Source organism: Podarcis raffonei, chromosome 13 (assembly GCF_027172205.1).
Source record: "Podarcis raffonei isolate rPodRaf1 chromosome 13, rPodRaf1.pri, whole genome shotgun sequence".
Classification (NCBI taxonomy): domain Eukaryota; kingdom Metazoa; phylum Chordata; class Lepidosauria; order Squamata; family Lacertidae; genus Podarcis; species Podarcis raffonei.
Genome location: NC_070614.1, coordinates 42,004,681 through 42,022,403, shown reverse-complemented (window position 1 = coordinate 42,022,403; position 17,723 = coordinate 42,004,681). Strand labels below are relative to the sequence as shown.

At 42.7% G+C, this 17,723-nt stretch overlaps 2 protein-coding genes across 2 annotated transcripts; one reads left to right on the top strand and one right to left on the bottom strand.

The window, feature by feature from the left end:
* The first annotated feature begins 940 nt into the window (after positions 1-940).
* On the top strand, positions 941-5,993 carry LOC128399397 (C-type lectin-like). Its single transcript, XM_053360806.1, has 5 exons — positions 941-1,033; positions 1,499-1,590; positions 3,702-3,842; positions 4,230-4,344; positions 5,727-5,993. The coding sequence occupies exons 1-5, from the start codon at positions 973-975 to the stop codon at positions 5,792-5,794; spliced, it is 477 nt and encodes a 158-aa protein (XP_053216781.1). The 5' UTR covers positions 941-972; the 3' UTR covers positions 5,795-5,993.
* A 3,872-nt stretch (positions 5,994-9,865) lies between these two features.
* Positions 9,866-15,958, bottom strand: LOC128399395 (dromaiocalcin-1-like). Its single transcript, XM_053360803.1, has 6 exons — positions 15,383-15,958; positions 14,801-14,879; positions 13,084-13,175; positions 11,553-11,684; positions 11,171-11,297; positions 9,866-10,551 (listed from the first exon to the last, which is right to left on the bottom strand). The coding sequence occupies exons 2-6, from the start codon at positions 14,865-14,867 to the stop codon at positions 10,472-10,474; spliced, it is 498 nt and encodes a 165-aa protein (XP_053216778.1). The 5' UTR covers positions 14,868-14,879; positions 15,383-15,958; the 3' UTR covers positions 9,866-10,471.
* Positions 15,959-17,723: the final 1,765 nt, after the last annotated feature.

The window sequence follows — 17,723 nt, the reverse complement described above, 5'->3', positions numbered from 1 at the left end:
GGGTAAGTTGGAGGTCAGGATGGGTGAATCTGACAGCTTTGGTCTCTTGCAGTCTTCCACATCAGTTGGCATTTTTAAAATTAAATAAAAATCTGCATTTTAGTAAATTTCTACTAATTGACACATTCCTGCGAACATTTCTCCTTTTTATAACGCATTTTACATGCTATTTTCATATACATATGCATTTCTACACACTGTTTCCTAGTCTTTGCATTTCTCTTCACATTACTTGGCTGGTGAACTGCACTGCCAACCTGAAGAAACACATGCAAATCAGGTGGATTTCCCTTTGTATGCAAAGTGGAACGTATTTTCCCCACGTTCTTAGTGAAGGTGGCCACCAACTCTGTTCTGACATCATGGCTGCTGTTTCACGCTTAGAGTAATGGAAACCAGATTTTTCACATATAAGGAAGCTCAGCCTTTGAGAAAACAGGAGTCTAGCGGCACTCCTTAGATGCTAGAACTCATGGTGATTTGTTCTATGAATATTTCCTCAAAATCATGCAGCAGTTGTCTTCATAGAGATGACTCAGCCAGCCGTAGTCCATCATTTAGTCTCTAGTGTGTCCTAAGGAAACACTACAGAGGAAGGGAACTCTGCAGGTAAGAGGATGGGAACAAAACTAGGATTGGTTGGCTCTGCCTGTCCTTGACTCTGGCTCCACCTATCACTGGTCTTCCTGCCTTCTGCCCTATCAGCCCCAATGGACACCAGCCTCCACCGTCCAGAAGAGTCAGTGGCCAGCACTAGGTGCACCTACACACTAACCTTACTTGACTCCATGATACTTCAACAATCGACAACTTTAAGTTTTGCGTTCTCTCTTCTTTCTCTAATCTTCCCATTTATGATTTTAAGAACAGAAAATGCTGGTTTACTTCTTCCTGCTATCACCACATTCACAATAAGTAAGGATAGGTTTTTAATTTGTTGCACATTTCCTTCCACAAAAGGTCACCCAGAAGATGGGGGTTGTCACCTACCTTTGCCTTCTTGGTCTCCTGGTCTCCTATTCTTTCCCCGGAGGTGAGTGTTTTAACAATTATCTGGGAATTTCCCAGAAATCTTAATAGGGGCTAAGCATTTATGAAAACAAAAGTACTTGTTAGATTTCCAAGTGATGGTGACCCAGCTAAGGCTGTTGGAATAAATAATCAGGCAATTGAAGCTGGTTCATTAGAGTGAATGGGGAATTGCCCTACCAATCTCAGTCTGCCCTGAACCACTCCTCATATTCATATTGACAACCAGTCAGGGACTGGCACTGCCTGTCATTGCCTCTGGATCCACCTTCTGTTGGTCTCCCTGCCTTCTGTCTCATCAATTCAACTGGACACTAACCACCTCTGACAGCACAAAGGTTTAAATTACCTGTGCTTCCTCACTGGAATAAGCAAAAGTACAAGTAAAGTGAGATTTCACATTAAAAACAGTCTTCTTACAACTTTTGTCCCACCCTCTTTTTCTTCCTTTACTCTTCTTTCCATACAGCAAGGGCCAGATACTGTTCCAGGGGTTGGCTGAGAGCGCTGGGCAACTGCTATGCATATTTTGATAGCCCAAAGTCATGGTCTGAAGCTGAGGTAAGAAGTTGGTTCTCACCAACCAAGCTGTAGCATAAGATATTGTTGTGGGTTGCAGATGAGATCTTTTTGGGGAGGGCTATGTATGTGAGTTGTCCTGAGACAATACCTGGCCACCATTTCAGATTGAGTTGATCACCTAACATGTTCAAGCGATGTGTTTCCTTGGGAGCCACGAAGGCTTAATTAACAGTCAAGACTCCTCAAGGGTGGCAACTTAAATAAAATAAGGGGCGGGGAAGTGGCTACGTAAGCCCTGCTCTGCGCAATCGATCACAAGACATGTGCACACCCCCCCATTGGAATGGCAATGCCCATCACCTTTGGGAACCTGCCCCCTCAAATATTTTATTGGGGGGCCAAAGGGACCTTGGCCCAAAAGAGTTGGATCCTGTGGTCAGGAGGGATGGCCTGGCCAGAATGTATCCACTCACCATTAGGAAGAGGCAAGTCATCTCTCTTAGTGAAAAGAATACAGTGGTACCTCGAGTTAAGTACGTAATTCATTCTGGAGGTCCGTTCTTAACCTGAAACTGTTCTTAACCTGAAGCACCACTTTAGCTAATGGGGCCTCCTGCTGCTGCCGTGCCGCCGGAGCACAATTTCTGTTCTCATCCTGAAGCAAAGTTCTTAACCTGAGGTACTATTTCTGGGTTAGAGGAGTCTGTAACCTGAAGCATATGTAACCTGAAGTGTATGTAACCCGAGGTACCACTGTAATGGTCTGCAGTGCCAAAATGGAATGCGGTAGGTTTGTTTGTTTGGTGATTATCTGTGTTGCAGCAAAGGTCAAGCTAATATGAATTCAACATTCCAAAGCAAATCCCTTCAGCTCAAAACTCCTTGCATACATTTAAATGCCTATTTTCCTTTTCTGAAACAATCTCAACATTTTGTATGCAAAGGCTTCTGAATTTGGAGTTGTGAGAAAACCAACTTTGGTCTCCTCCAGAGGTCTCATTTCGTGAACCCTCATCCTGATTTGTTTGCACAAACCTTACACAGAAGTTATGTGAAATCCATTCTTCACTGAACACTCAGTCTGATTTGCCTGAGGAGAGATTAATATTCATTCTTTCATTCATAATTTTTACAGGACTTATACATTGTTCGGTTTTATTAAAACCCAAAGTGATTTACAAAAAATAACAATACAATAGCACTGTCAGTAACAGTTAAAAACAAGTATTTGAAACATTCAGGGGAAAAATAGAATCAATGAGAAGTCTAAAAACCAGTTTAAAATATACACCAACATTCTACATGTCTGGATAGGGTTGTCTAAAGAAAATGTTTTTAGAAGGTGCCGAAAAGAGTACAGGGAAGTCATGACAACAAGCATTCATCCTAATTTTCTTTTGGGGTTTCTATCTGTTTCTTTTAAAAAGTAGGTTTCTTGGGCCACAGATTGGTCAAAGATAGACAGATGGACAAACAGACGGACCACATTCCAAAAGATAGAATATATTAAGAACTTTGACATTACACATGATTATTCACAGTTGGATAACTCCCACTGGGTGGGATATCTCTTTTGAATTCTTACCTTAGTATGTCTCTGAGCACAATTCAAAGTGTTGGAGTTGACCTTTAAAGCCCTAAATGGCATTGGCCCACTATACCTGAAGGAGCATCTCCACCCCCATCGTTTAGCCCAGACACTGAGGTCCAGAAACTGAGGTCCAGCTCCAAGGGCCTTCTGGCAGTTCCCTCACTGCAAGAAGTGAGGTTACAGGGAACCAGGCAGAGGGCCTTCTTGGTAGTGGCACCTGTCCTGTGGAATGCCCTCCCATCAGATGTCAAGGAAATAAACAACTACCTGACATTTAGAAGACATCTGAAGGCAGCCCTGTTTAGGGAAGTTTTTAATGTCTGATGTTTTATCATGTTCTTAATATTTTGTTGGCTTGGGAGGTCCGGTCAGATGGGTGGGATATAAGTAATAAGCAGCAGCAGCAGTAGTAGTAGTAGTAGTAATAGTAGTAGTTGTCTTGTTGTCTTTTTGATACATTGTGAACCACTTTGGGCACCATTTTGTGGGAAAGTGACCTACAGTTAAGCGGATGATGATAGTGGTGGCAGAAATACTTTAGTGCCTTCTCTATTCTCAGATTGCATGCCAAAGCCATGGCCGTGGGACTCATCTGGCTTCTATACTCACAGAGCAAGAGTCAGCCTTGGTGGCCAAGTACATCTCCTCAAAGCAGAAGAGAAAATATAATGTCTGGATTGGTCTCTATGATCCCTATGAGGTGAGTTCCCTTCAATTACTCTATTCCAGGTCATCATCACAGCACAGTGGCTCCTTAGCAATGCCACCCTATCATCTCCCAGGCTGCATCCCATAATTACTTCTCCATTATTTTGCATAGGGGCCAGGCGTGCTGGGTTCCACCCCACATTAGGGGTGCCCACACATGCAACACATTGCCGCTCCCTGCCAGCCCCCCACAGTGAACATTTTGTGGGTCCCTCAGCACCCATGGCCCTGCATAGATGGTGCTTATGGTAGGGGCTTCTTCTCTAATGTCTCCATCATAGCTTGCAAGAGCTTCCTGCTGAGCAACCTCCTCTGAAGATCCTTGCACTGAGCTACAAACCTCCTTGGTCAAATGAGCTGTTCCTTCTCTTTCCTGCAGAACCGAGATTGGAAGTGGCTTGATGATTCAATCTTTAATTACAGCAACTGGAACGGATGGGAGCCAAACAACTCTGGCGGCAAGGAGTATTGTGTGGAGCTGAAACGTAGTACAGGTAGGGAAACTATTTGCATGCCTGAGAAAAAAGGCGTTTTCACCTTGAATGCTACATTACCCTCCAATTCCCTATAAATTTCCAACTTTTCTCAGGGTTGCATCTCACTAAATTGCACTGAAAATACCTCTGTCAATAGACCCAAATTAACCATCACTAATTAAAGTCTATTGATTAGAAGGGATCCAATTACGAGTCAGATTTAACCCTCAACCAGCTGTTTGATTGTAGGCATGCCCGGGGATTCCCTGTCCACGTGGGGGCAAGATCCCGCCCCCGCGTGTGTGGGTGGAGGGTTTAGCCCACAACCCCCTCTCCTCCCAGGAGGAAATGGCTTTGTAGAAATGTTTACAAATCAATTACTCTGTAGACCTGGCTAGCAGAGGTCCATTCATCCAGCATTTAGTGTCACTGCCCAACACACCAGGAAGCTTCAGCTGCAGCTCATTTGCATAGTTTAGTTGCATGTGTTTTATTGCATGCATACTCATTTACATATTATATTCTGGAAACAGTGGTTTTTCAAGTGGGCCATGTCATATGATTTTCTACAGTATTTCTCTAAGAAGTGGTTAAAGTCCGATAAAGAAACAAAAGAAGGCACAGCGTTAAAAAAGACCCAATTTCAGCTGCAAATTTTGAATCAGGAGTACACTTATGAGGTTGATGTCAGGCAACTGTCGGATGGGCAATCCACATGGGGTCGGTCAGTTCTGGATCAGTCCATCCTGCCCAATCTAGGGTAGCCATAGGTCTGGATTTTCCCAGACATGTTCGGGAATCAGGGACTGAAAATGGCATCTGGGCAGCAAAGCAGCAAAATGTCTGGGGAAACCCGGACATATGGCAACCAGGACTATTTTCAAAGGAAAATGCTTTAAACATGCTTTAAAAGTTGGAAATTTGGGGTGGGGGGTTGGAAGGGAGAGGTTCACAAAAAAACCCCTCAAAAAAGAGAAAAAAGCTCAGGCCGGTCCTCACTTGTTCCTGGTGCACCTTGCAATTTCAATTTGAGGCGAGGCTGAAAGTTAACTGGGCATGACCTGCATGCGCATTTGCCCAGATGGATGGCATGTGTGCAAGGCAGCAGCTGCTGCCGAAAGGAGTCAAGCTCCCTGGGCTGAGTGCAGGTCAAGAGGAAGCCCAGTTGGTGAGTGTCCCAAAGCCGCTTCCCTTGAATAGGGGCCTGAATAGGGTTCAGGGAGGCAGTGCAAGGCCCAAGCAAAAAGAAAAGAAAAGAGCTCAACAAATTTGTCCGGATTTTTAGTATCTGAAATATACCCTAGTCAAATCCAATTCCTAACCCGTACTCCAAACCACATCCATTTGGTTATGTAATAATGGGCAAGAAATAGTAACTTTTGTCATGTCTTGAATTTTAGGTTTTCGAAAGTGGAATGATAAACCTTGTCACCATTTGTGTACCTATATCTGCAAACAAGAGATTTAAAGGAGACTGGAGTTCCCAACTCTGCCTGCTTAGTGGATGTGTCTCTGATCTCATTCCTTCCTCTCCCATCCCTCAAAGGGAAAAAAACAGCTCTTCTTCATTTTCAAAATAACCTCCTCCATAGAGCTACCTCTTTGGTCTTCCCATTCACTTGGAAGTTTTCTTGTTACTTCTGCAAAATATAATCTTAATAAACTCGCTTGCGTGTATTCTGTTTTCACTGTATCTTTATTGCTCCAGTTCCAATACCATATATCAGAAGACTGGGGAAGGAGCCATTCTTGCACTGGAGTTCCCATGGAAAAGAAGCACATTGTACCTCTGGGGCTCCAGTCCAGCACTGTCACCGATATCTGACAAGGCACTCAGGGCAACATGTAGGTGAAACTTCCTATCCCAAACCCAACATCTTTTCTCAGAGGTGCTCAGCAGAGCTGATACTAAAGCTGGGATTTTGAGAGCTGGGGACAGGGGAAAAAGTAAGGGGATCCCAGACTACCTGACCAGTGCCAAATCCTAGGATGCTAAACCAGACACCCCTGCCCCAATTGCTCACCTGTAGGCCCTTCTCTGTGCCAGACATGAGTGATTTTGTCTGGCTGGAATGTGAACTTGAGCACTGACCATGATTGTCTGGATGGTGGATAGAGAGATAGGGGTAAAGCAGCCTCTGACCTTTGCCTGGCTTGAAGGCAGTCTACTGTGCAAAGGCAAGAGTCCCCATCATCATCATCATCATCATCATCATCATCATCTATTATTATTTATACCCCGTCCATCTAGCTGGGTTTCCCCAGCCACTCTGGGAGGCTCCCAACAGTATATTAAAAACACGATAAAACATCAAACTTTAAAAACTTCCCTAAAGAGGGCTGCCTTCAGGTGTCTTCTAAAAGTCAGAAAGTTATTTATTTCCTTGATGGGAAGGTGTTCTGCAGAGTAGCCCCTCTGCCTGGTTCCCTGTAACTTTGCTTCTCACAGTGAGGGAACCATCAGAAGGCCCTCAGTGCTGGACCTCAGTGTCTGGGTTGGATGATGGGGGTGGAGACGCTTCTTCAGGTATACTAGGTGAGGCCATTTGGCCTTTAAAGGTTAGCACCAACACTTTGAATTGTGCTCGGAAACGCACTGGAAGCCAATGTAGGTCTTTCAGGACTGGTGTTATATGGTCTCGGCAGCCACTCCAAGTCACTATTCTAGCTGCCACATTCTGGATTAGTTGTAGTTTCCAGGTCACCTTCAAAGACCCATGTAGCCCTATGTAGAGTGCACTGCTGTAGTCCAAGTGGAACTATTCCATCCTCTTTCCCTTCTGGCCCCAGCAACCAATGGCATGTTCTACCCAGATGGTCATGTTCAGGATAATTGGTTAATGTACATTGCAGTGGGCATTGCTTTTTCCCTTAAAAATGTTCCTCATTTCCCGACTCATATTGAAATACTGCCCCTCAATGAGGCCAAACTTAGATTTACAAAATGTTTAGGGGTATGCGTACCCCAAAGAAAAAGCACTGGCAACAGGAGATATATAACGTTCCTTGTATTGTATACTGTGAAGCATGGTTGGAAATTTTCATGAAGTTAGAGAAAAACCTACCTGGTTAATCATTAACGGAGCTGGACCTGGACTGTCTCTCTGTGGGCTTAGTCACAAGATGATCAGCTCACAGTCACATGAAAGGGATTGCATTTCAGGTCTATTCAGTGAGAGTTAGTGTGGTGAGAGAGCCAGTGTGGTGTAGTGGTTAAGAGCGGTAGTCTCGTAATCTGGGGAACCGGGTTCGCGTCTCCGCTCCTCCACATGCAGCTGCTGGGTGACCTTGGGCCAGTCACACTTCTTTGAAGTCTCTCAGCCCCACTCACCTCACAGAGTGTTTGTTGTGGGGGAGGAAGGGAAAGGAGAATGTTAGCCGCTTTGAGACTCCTTAAAGGGAGTGAAAGGCGGGATATCAAATCCAAACTCTTCTTCCTCTCCTTCTATTCATATGTTAATTGCAGGCATCCATGTCGAGTGTGGTGCCTTCTTTTAAGCTCTGTGAGCAAAGCTTTTGAACCATATTTTTGGACCGGATATTTTTTATTTCAATGCAAGAGTCTGTTTTGTTCTTCCAGTGGCTTCCACGTGTGTCAAATCAATAATCTCAGCAGCTCACCTGTGAGGAAATGTTGCCCTCAGTTTTGGTTTCTCTTGATTTCTCATTTCTCCAAACTTGAGTTCCTCACATTTCCACAACTATTGGTGAAAGGTTTGGGGTTTTATTTTGGCTGGGGCGGGGAAATTCACCAGCACTTTCACAAACATTTCTTCTAACGTGCACATGTTGGCATTCAGTGTTTCCCAACCTACAAAGTCTTGATCTGAAATATAATATAGTTTTACACATTATTTTCACCAACACATGATTTTTAATGTGCTGTCTTCAGTAATATATGTATTACACTGCTTGGCTGCCAGCCTGTATTTCAAAACCTGGAGAAGTGCCAAGGTCTAAAGGATGACTGTTTTACAGTTGTTGTATTATTTTGGAAAGTGCAAATTAGGGAGATATGCTTCAAACATAGTGTGAATTGAATGTCTTCTCCACCCCTTCTGCAGTCAATCCTGCAGTGGTACATGTGGATACCAATGAAGGCACAACCAATGTGGGCTTCCTCAGCTCTGCGCTGCTACTTCTCCTCATGCAGTTCAGCACAGGATCTTGTGTGTCTTGTTCAGGATGTGGGTAAGGTTAAACAGGTGTGCCAGTTTTAGTTTCTGTCTGTTTCTCATCCCCTCCCCCCATCTTTAATTCAGCTCTCCACATCTGCACATCATTGTGTTTTTTTTAAAAAAAGATATTTATGTAGATTCATCAGCATTTTAGTGTGAATTTATCCCAATATACAGTGGTCCGTACTTAACCTGAAACTGTTCTTAACCTGAAGCACCACTTTAGCTAATGGGGCCTCCTGCTGCCGCTGCGCTGCCAGAGCACGATTTCTGTTCTCATCCTGAAGCAAAGTTCTTAACCTGAAGCACTATTTCTGGGTTAGCGGAGTCTGTAACCTGAAGCGTATGTAACCTGAGGTACCACTGTAAGCATGTTTTTTAAAAGCAATTTCCCCCAATACAATGCATTTTTACACTAATCTATGAATTTGTATGAACAATAGTTTTGGGATTTTTTTATATACGTTACCTGAGGACAGCATTGCAAAATTCAGAGAAGTGTGAGTTTCAAAGGTTGGCTGTGTTTCAGCTCATGAATTTAGAAAGCGTGAGTAGGCCTGGTTTTCATTTGGAACTGAATTGAACTTCTCCCCCATCCTCAGTCTTGGTTAAGCAACAAGCAAACGGGGGGGGGGGTGCTAGGTGGTGGCTGGAGTGATGGAGGGACATCAGGCAGAGGCATAAGACTATAGGCTTGTAGAGGTGTAAGAAAAATCTAACCCAGGGAAGCTGCTCAGGGATCTTTGGCACTGATGTGTGTGTCTGTCTCTCTGTGCATAAATATTAGAGTTTGCTGTGACATTTAGGGATAATAAAACCTGTGACCTGAATATCCTAGTGATTGTGACCATTTATGCAAAAGAGAAGAGAGCTAGGATAATGGACATGGGGCCATTAGATGTACCAAGCCCATGCAAGCAAAGTAAAACAACATGGAGGATGTCCAGCTAGTGCTCAGTATTGTCCCTTATTCATGTCTGTTATGTTCAGTTAAAACAAGTCTGTGAAAGGACTGGGTAACTTGCTATTGTGGAATTGCCATCTTTTGATATTGCTTAATGCTTCCGATCCTTGAATTTGCATTTGTATGTTAGCAAATACTCATTGTCAGTTCCTCATTTGGAAACACTGACTTTGGGGTGGAGCGGGGAATGTGTGCCTGAGAATACTGAATAGCATTTTCTTAACTAGAAGCTCTAGGCAGCATTTTCCTGGGGCAGGAATCTGGTTTAAAATTTAGTGTAGCATTCCAGAACATGGTGCTGGTCAGGTTAAATGGGATTCCCTTGCAATTTCCCAGTGTGGTGTAGTGGTTAAGAGAGGTAGACTCGTAATCTGGGTCTCCGCTCCTCCCCATGCAGCTGCTGGGTGACCTTGGGCTAGTCACACTTCTCTGAAGTCTCTCAGCCCCACTCACCTCACAGAGTGTTTGTTGTGGGGGAGGAAGGGAAAAGAAAATGTGAGCCGCTTTGAGACTCCTTCGGGTAGTGATAAAGTGGGATATTAAATCCAAAATCTTCTTCTTCCCCTGTCCTTATTTTGTGGCTTCTAAAATTCTGGATTTCATATCAGCTGCGCTGAGCAGCTCTAAGGAAAGGTGTTTGTTTGGGGATGAAATTTGTGGTGACATCTGGATTTGAGTGCCTTGTGTGTTGTGAACAGCAGTGCTAGACACAGTGAGAGTTAGACACAGCACCCCCCTGTTCCTGGGACTCTCATGCAAGGAGTGCCTCCTCATCATGAAATTTGTGCTCTGAGAATTGGTGCTGTAAGGACTGATGGGATGAGAAGGACAGAATCATGACAAGAAATATATGCATAAGAGATTATTAGGATTACATTGTATTGAAGCCTATTTTGGAAATAATGGATGAGAGTTGATCATTGAGGGATTGGAGAGGAGGTAATGATTCCAGAGAGCTGTCCATCAATCACAGAAGGCACAGTTGGGAATGACAGTTGCTGTCTTAGAGTTTTTTCTTGCAGATGTAGCTGTTGAGTTGGTTGCAGTTTCTATCATTCCATTTCACAAAACTGTAAACGGTTTCTTTAAAAGAGAACAAATGACAGCATTAGGTCCAGAAGTTAGGAGGCACATGAAGAATAAACAGTCTGGATTAATTTTGCTTTCTGATCTTACATTTTCTACATCCCTTAGTCAACCCGTTCCCTGTGGTGAGGAGAATACAGTCTGCTTTAGACTGGCAACCACTGTTTTCAGAATACAACATGAATGTGATGGTGGTGGTGGTTGCTACAAATTGCATACCACCCTTCATCCAAATATCCCAGGGCAATTGTCATGTATAATTTACTATGCAGATAGGCTGTAACTGAACCCTTCTACATTATGGTATGTTGGGAAGTGACCTTAAATGCTGAACACATAAATCGCTGCTGTTCTCCTCTACAGAGTAATTATCTTTGCTGCAAAGAAACAAATACCTGACCAACAGTTGTATCCACCTAACTCATACTCAGAGTAGACTCCTTAAAATCAATGGACTTTCATAAAATACTAACCTGGGTCTGTTGATTTTGATGGAACTATTTTGAGTATGACTTACAATCCTGAGAGAAGTAGGACATTGATGGAGAAGTGTGTGGCCATGTGGAACTCAACATCTAATTGTTATTTTGTCAGACCTTGCAAATGGTTTCCTTACCTGGGAAATATAGGAGCTCCACACAATGCTCATAAGGGGCCCAGTCGTCTGGTGTGGTTGGGTACCAGGATTTGTAACCTTCGTCAAACCTGTAGACTGATCCATCAGGCCACCTCCAACGCCCATTCTGCAAGATTGAGACATTATAGATCATGTAAGTAAGGACATGAGGAGCCTGGTGTCAATATTATCTGGATATGTTGGTCAGTGGGAAGGTAGTGCCAGCTATGAATGAGACAGAGGAGGATCTGCATTGAAAATAATATTGATGTAGCATGTGGGGTTCATTCTTGGATATTATTTTATACGGAAGGAGTGGTGATGTTAAGGAGCCACTACTCTATGACAATGACTTGGAATAGAGGAAGTGAAGGCAACTCACGTAATGAAGCCCAATCCATACGTTGCTTTGTTCTTGCTGGGACGCGGAGATGTGCTTGGCAATCAGGGCTGTCTCATCCACATTAAGGATAGAGGCAAGGTGGGCCCTATGGCCATAGCTATGGCATGCAGTCTAAGAATGGAGAAAGAATGAAAGACGTTTTGTCACAACCACCATCAGAACATGCTTCTTTATATACCACTTTTACAAAAAGTCATTCCCAAAGTGTCTCACAACACATCAGATAACAACAGTTCAAAAACCATATCTCACTAAAAGGAATGATGCAGATTTATTTCTCTGAAATTTGACTTTCAAGAGGCAAGTCTTACTGGTAGACTGTAAGAAATTAGTGTCACATACCAAGTTGCCAGGCTTAAACTTTTGTGCACTAATGGCACCTCAAGATCGACAGCATTTCACATGAGGAATCCAAGCACATAACAGGAAGTGTAGGTTTGCACAATTAATCCACTTAAATAAATAAATGAACAAATGTAGGAGCATGTTCTTGCCCGCTCATCTAGGATGAATGCAGGATGAGTGGTCAGTTAAAAGGTTATCTGGAGAAACCCTAAGCCGGTCTTCCAACAAACCCATTTTTTTTTATGTAGAAATTTTAGGTGGAAGCATTTTTATGTGGAATGTTGAAAAAGCTGCAAAAGGTTACAGAAAGGGAGTATTACATTTAAATAGAGGCAAGGAAATTTGAACTTGGGAGATTTGCTTTGCAATGCCTAATTTATTTTAACTTGAGCTCTGGAACCCAAATGATCAGCACTGCATCCGACCTGCTGCATTCCTTTCACAGCACTGCAGACCACACAGCATACACTATTATGTCACCCTTGCACTGAAAAGTTGCAGGGGTGCAGTACATACATAATGTTTGGTAAATTCCCTTTGGAATTAGGTCACTGGGTGCTTTTTGACATTGTAAAAATACTATTCTGCAAATATATAGGCTGAGCATAGGCAGAGGAGCAAACACTCCCATAGACTGCCAAAATCTGCAGTTCATACATGAGTTCTCTAGGGAGACAGCCAGAGCCATGAAATGTTTTGCAAACCCAGTCTCAGATCTATTTCAGAACTGCAGTCTATTCTACTTTTCCACACAAAGATTTCTTCCCTCTTCTCCTGGTGGGAGGGGAGGATTTGGCATAACTGTCACATTCTCAGCTCCCACAGAGACGCTTCACAAAAGAGAGTTGGTTACTTTGAGATGGTGTAAAGGTTTTGTTCTAGGGCAAGGATAGCCCTACCCACAGAAATCTGATTGGAGCCCAAAAGATGTAAATTATAAACATTAGAGAGAACTTTCTGTCAGCAAGATCTGTTTGACAGTGGAAAGTTGTGGCCTCTCTTTCCTTGGAGGTTTTTAAGCCAAGATAGGATGGCCATCTGTCATGGATGCTTTAGTTGAGATTTCTACATTGCAAGGGTTTGGACTAGATGACCCTTGGAATACCTTCCAATTCTATGATTCCATGATTCTATTACATCTTGGTTGAGGAGAAATATTTCTTACCTCAGCATCTCTCCATGACAACTTGGTATCAAAATATCCATAGCAATTACCCTGGTTTTGCAGCCAACCATCAGGACAGGACAGGGCCTTGGCTATGAGTAGAAAGGAACGAAGCAGTAAGAAGGTTGTTCTTTATGTGAAATCTTATTTTAGCTACACTGCTAAAAGGGGTGACTGCTTTGAGCAATCACAGATAATTTTGAAACCAATGAATATAGGCCTAACCTAAACCATTGCTCTAATAGCCTTAGCTGGGTAACCATCGCTTGAAAATATAACAAGCACTATTGATATAATGCCACTTAACCCAGATAAAGATTTCTACAGCTCCTCTCATGCTTTTTTGGTCTCATGGCCTGCCTCAAATATGAGCTATGTAGACTGAAAGGGGCAAGGCAATGTAAAACTGCAGAAAGAGAGACATGCAGGCAGAGGATAAAAGTGTGTCTGGCAGAGTGTGAAAGAAGGAATGTCCCCAAGGAGGGAATAGAGAACTGGCTGGAGACACCGAGGAGAAACAACAGCTGAGGATAAGAAGAGCAGCACAAGTTAAAAGCGTGAAACAGAAAGATAAGGAGGCGGAGGAGGTTATATGCGAGGGAGGTTATATGCAGAGGGAAGGGGAAAAGTGAAGAAAGGAGAGAAATAGATTGAGAAAATAAGAGAAACTTTTTTACTAGGAATTCTAGGTGCAGAAATACCAAAGGAGCAGAAAAGACTATTCATGTATGTGACGACAGCTGCACAAATACTATTGCCCCAGAGATGGAAGGAAGATAAAGTTCCGACCAGAGAAGAATGGTTGATAAAGATGATGGACTACGCTGAAATGGCGAAAATGACTGGGAAGATCAGGAATCAAGAAGATAATACATTTAATAAAGAATGGGGGGATTTATAAGTTACCTTGAAGAATACTGCAAACAATTAAAAACATTGGCAGAATTATATCAACACTTGTAACGTAACAAGTGCTATGGAATGAATTGAATTTTAAGAATAAATGGAGAACATTATATGATGCAGGTGGGTAAAGATTAACAATGGAAGCCATGGAGGAATAGAGGGAAGTCTAAGGATTCAGGGAATCCTATATTTTTATGATTTTGATTTATATTTGAGTGAAAATGTTAAATTTAAAACTGAATTATTATTATTATTATTATTATTATTATTATTATTATTATTATTATTATTATTTTAAAAGAGAAAACAAGAGAAGCAGAAAGATGATAAGGGCAAGAATAAGCAGTAGCAAAGGAGGATTCTTATTCCAGCAGAGCCCAGATGTGATGGATGGCCAAGATGGCTCTTCAGTCACTGAATGGAGAACCAAAATATTCAAAGAGTGCAATAGAATTGTCATTTGATGAACACTGCTCTTTCCTTGAGGATATGTTTGAAAGACAATATTATCTTGGAAGCTTTCTCAGAGTAACATTATCTCAAACTTGATATTGCTAAGCAAGCTTGAATTCCTGAATTGTGAGAGTAACTAGGATTACAAGCCCAAGAAGGTTGATATAAAGACTAAGATAGTAAGGGAATATTAATCATAATTCTCTTGTGTCTGCATTCTTGATTGCCTGCCTTAATATTATGACTTAGACTTAAAAAGGGGGAATAAATGAATTAATTATATTTATATGGACACCTGAAGGACTAGGGGTAAATAGTTTGCATTGGGTAATTCTCAAAAATTGGTTAAAATGCTCACCTCCTGGAAAAGAACTGGAGACCAGGACTCCAAGAAGACAACAGGCGAAGGAGGTGACAAATCCCATCTTGTGGTAGACCTTTTGTGGAAGAGGAATGTACAGTGAATTCAACAAATACCTCCACTGATTGCCATTCATCCCAAGTGGTGATGGAAGGAAGGAGGACTTAAACATTGTCTACTCTTAAAATCACAATTCTAATTTATTTGAACTTCTAAGAACTATGAAGATTAGAGAAAGACGAAAGAAACAAAAGCTTGATGTTTATCAGTGTTGACGATTCATTGAGCTATAGAATGTTGAGATTAGAAGGGACCTTGGAGATCATATGCTCATTTGAGGAATCTCCAACAATATGCATTTCTATTAACACCTTCCCCAAGTTTTTGTATGCATTACACAGCTGAAGAAATTCCATGAGAAATTCAACTGTGTTGAAAAATTCAAAGAGATACAAATTTCAAAGGGTGGCTATGTTTCAGCTCTCATATTGTTTCAGATAGTGCAAATTCAATAAGTATGTCTTTAAATGGAATCTGAACTGAATTTCTCCCCCATCCCCAACCCCACCTCCAACTTACCCAGGTTCAGTCTTTTTGAGGTGATGGATAACTCTTTCCACAGGCAAGCCTGACTCCCAAGTTGGCTGCCTTAATTATTATATGAAGCTTTGTCAGGTCAGAGGCAGGGGAAAGGAGGAAGAAATTTCAACCTTTTAGACATGCATAAAGTACAGATGACGAAGGAAAGGCTGTACTTCAAATACTCATAAAAGCACATGATTGGTTGCATGAATGTCCCTAGGTATTTATGTGAAAGCTGATGGAAAAGTAAATATTCTAAATACAATAATAAAAGACTTAACTAGAATCAAAGAACAGGTCTACCATCTGGAGATAAACCCAAATTTGGGAGGGACACTTCCTTCACCACTTTCTATTTTGAAACTGAAAGGTGTCAGTGAAGGGGAGTGCTGAGTCTGCTCAAAGAGCACACCCTCACTTCAGGTAGTGCAAAGTTGACCTGTAACAAGACTGGCCCGCATCCTTCATAAAGGGAGAGACTGCCTTGGAATATTTCCCAGAATCCTCTGCCACATGCAAGACGTTCCCTAGCAGATGAGTCAACGTGGCAAGAATTCCATAAAACCCAAACTGTGGAAACCACTCTTGTTATTCATGTTTAAAATTGGGGCTTGGCGAGGTCTAGTTTTTACATGAAAATGGGAAATATCTGAGGGGAGCTAAACTCCTCCCTCCTCTTTGCTTCCTCATGCTATTTAACTCCCCCCTCCTTGGCTCATTTCTGAGATTGGGATATAAGTACCTGTGCTGATGGAGTGTGGGGAGCTTAGACTGGGGACTGTTCTACTTCTTCTTCTTCTACTACACACACACCCTTGTTTTCTTCTTCTTTAGATGCTATTTTTCCTACCTGGCTTATTTGAGGGCAGCTCCAGCAGAGTGGAAGGCAAGGTTCCATCCAAATGGAAGCTGGAGACACAAACCGGGTTTCTGGAATGCTTTCTTTGGTTGCGCACCTGGTAGCTCTCAGTGGCAGCCATGTTGTCTCCATAATACACTAGGACAGGCATGTCCATCTCTCTACAGACTGCGATCTACTCCCAGAATATAAAGAAAACTGGCAGTGATCTACCGATTGTTGTTGAGCTTTTTTTTAGGGGGGAGTTAGCAGAGTTCTTGAGCTTTTTTGGAGGAGGGCACCACAGTTGTTCAGCTTTCTTTTTAGGGGGGTAACAGTTGTTCAGCTTTTATGGAGACGGATTGCATAACATTGATTGCACAACAGTCCGCTGACCTTCCTCCTTTCCCCACTCTGATGCCAATGCTGGAAATACAAGCTTTCAAAGCTGTACTGGCAGCAAAAATGGGAAATAGTGCTGGGGGCGGGGCGCATTATGATCTCTCAATAACAACAACAACAACAACAACAACAACAACAACAACAACAACAATAATAATTTATTATTTATACCCCGCCCATCTGGCTGGGCCTCCCCAGCCACTCTGGGCGGCTTCCATAAAAACCAAAAATACAGTAAAATATCACATGTTAAAAACTTCCCTGAACAGGGCTGCCTTAAGATGTCTTCTGAATGTCAGGTAGTTGTTTATCGCTTTGACATCTGCTGGCAGGGCGTTCCACAGGGCGGGCGCCACTACCGAGAAGGCCCGCTGCCTGGTTCCCTGCAGCTTTGCTTCTCGCAATGAGGGAACCGCCAGAAGGCCCTCGGCGCTGGACCTCAGCGTCCGGGCAGAATGATGGGGGTGGAGACGCTCCTTCAGGTATACTGGACTGAGGCCATTTAGGGCTTTAAAGGTCAGCACCAACACTTTGAATTGTGCTCGGAAACGTACTGGGAGCCAATGTAGGTCTTTCAAGACCGGTGTTATATGGTCTCGGCGGCCGCCCCCAGTCACCATTCTAGCTGCCGCATTCTGGATTAGTGATCACTTCTTTTACTCCCATGTTTGACCGGGAGCACACCGACAATCTACCTGTTGATCATGGTCATCTGGTTGGACATTGCTGCACTAGGAGTTTCATGAACAGACACGGTCTTCTGTAGAACACCACAAAAACATTGACGTTTCCATGATATATATATTTTTTGGGGGGAGTAGTAATCCCTAACCCCACCTCAAGTGTCCCTTATCCTCTGGGGCATTGTAGAAAAAAGAAGAAGGCTGGTGGCCACTGGGGCCAAAATACTTTTTAAAATTGGGTATCCGTAAGGATATTAAATGTGGGTACAGGGTTGACAATCTGTTTTACTGAGATGTCAACTGTATTCTAAAATCTGGGTTTACACAACAATGCACACCCCACAGATGACTTAAACACTGTTTGATGTCTTGCATGTCTTAATGATCCATCAAGGATAAAAAGAATATAGCCAGT

Bases quoted from the DNA above. Each gene is read 5' to 3' on its own strand.
- LOC128399397 (XM_053360806.1), top strand. From the start codon at position 973: ATGGGGGTTGTCACCTACCTTTGCCTTCTTGGTCTCCTGGTCTCCTAT. The intron at 1,591-3,701 runs GTAAGAAGTTGG...CTCTATTCTCAG, and splicing joins AGTCATGGTCTGAAGCTGAG to ATTGCATGCCAAAGCCATGG. The intron at 3,843-4,229 runs GTGAGTTCCCTT...TCTTTCCTGCAG, and splicing joins GTCTCTATGATCCCTATGAG to AACCGAGATTGGAAGTGGCT.
- LOC128399395 (XM_053360803.1), bottom strand. From the start codon at position 14,867: ATGGGATTTGTCACCTCCTTCGCCTGTTGTCTTCTTGGAGTCCTGGTC. The intron at 11,685-13,083 runs GTAAGAAATATT...CTCCATTCTTAG, and splicing joins TGTCATGGAGAGATGCTGAG to ACTGCATGCCATAGCTATGG. The intron at 11,298-11,552 runs GTGAGTTGCCTT...TCAATCTTGCAG, and splicing joins TATGGATTGGGCTTCATTAC to AATGGGCGTTGGAGGTGGCC.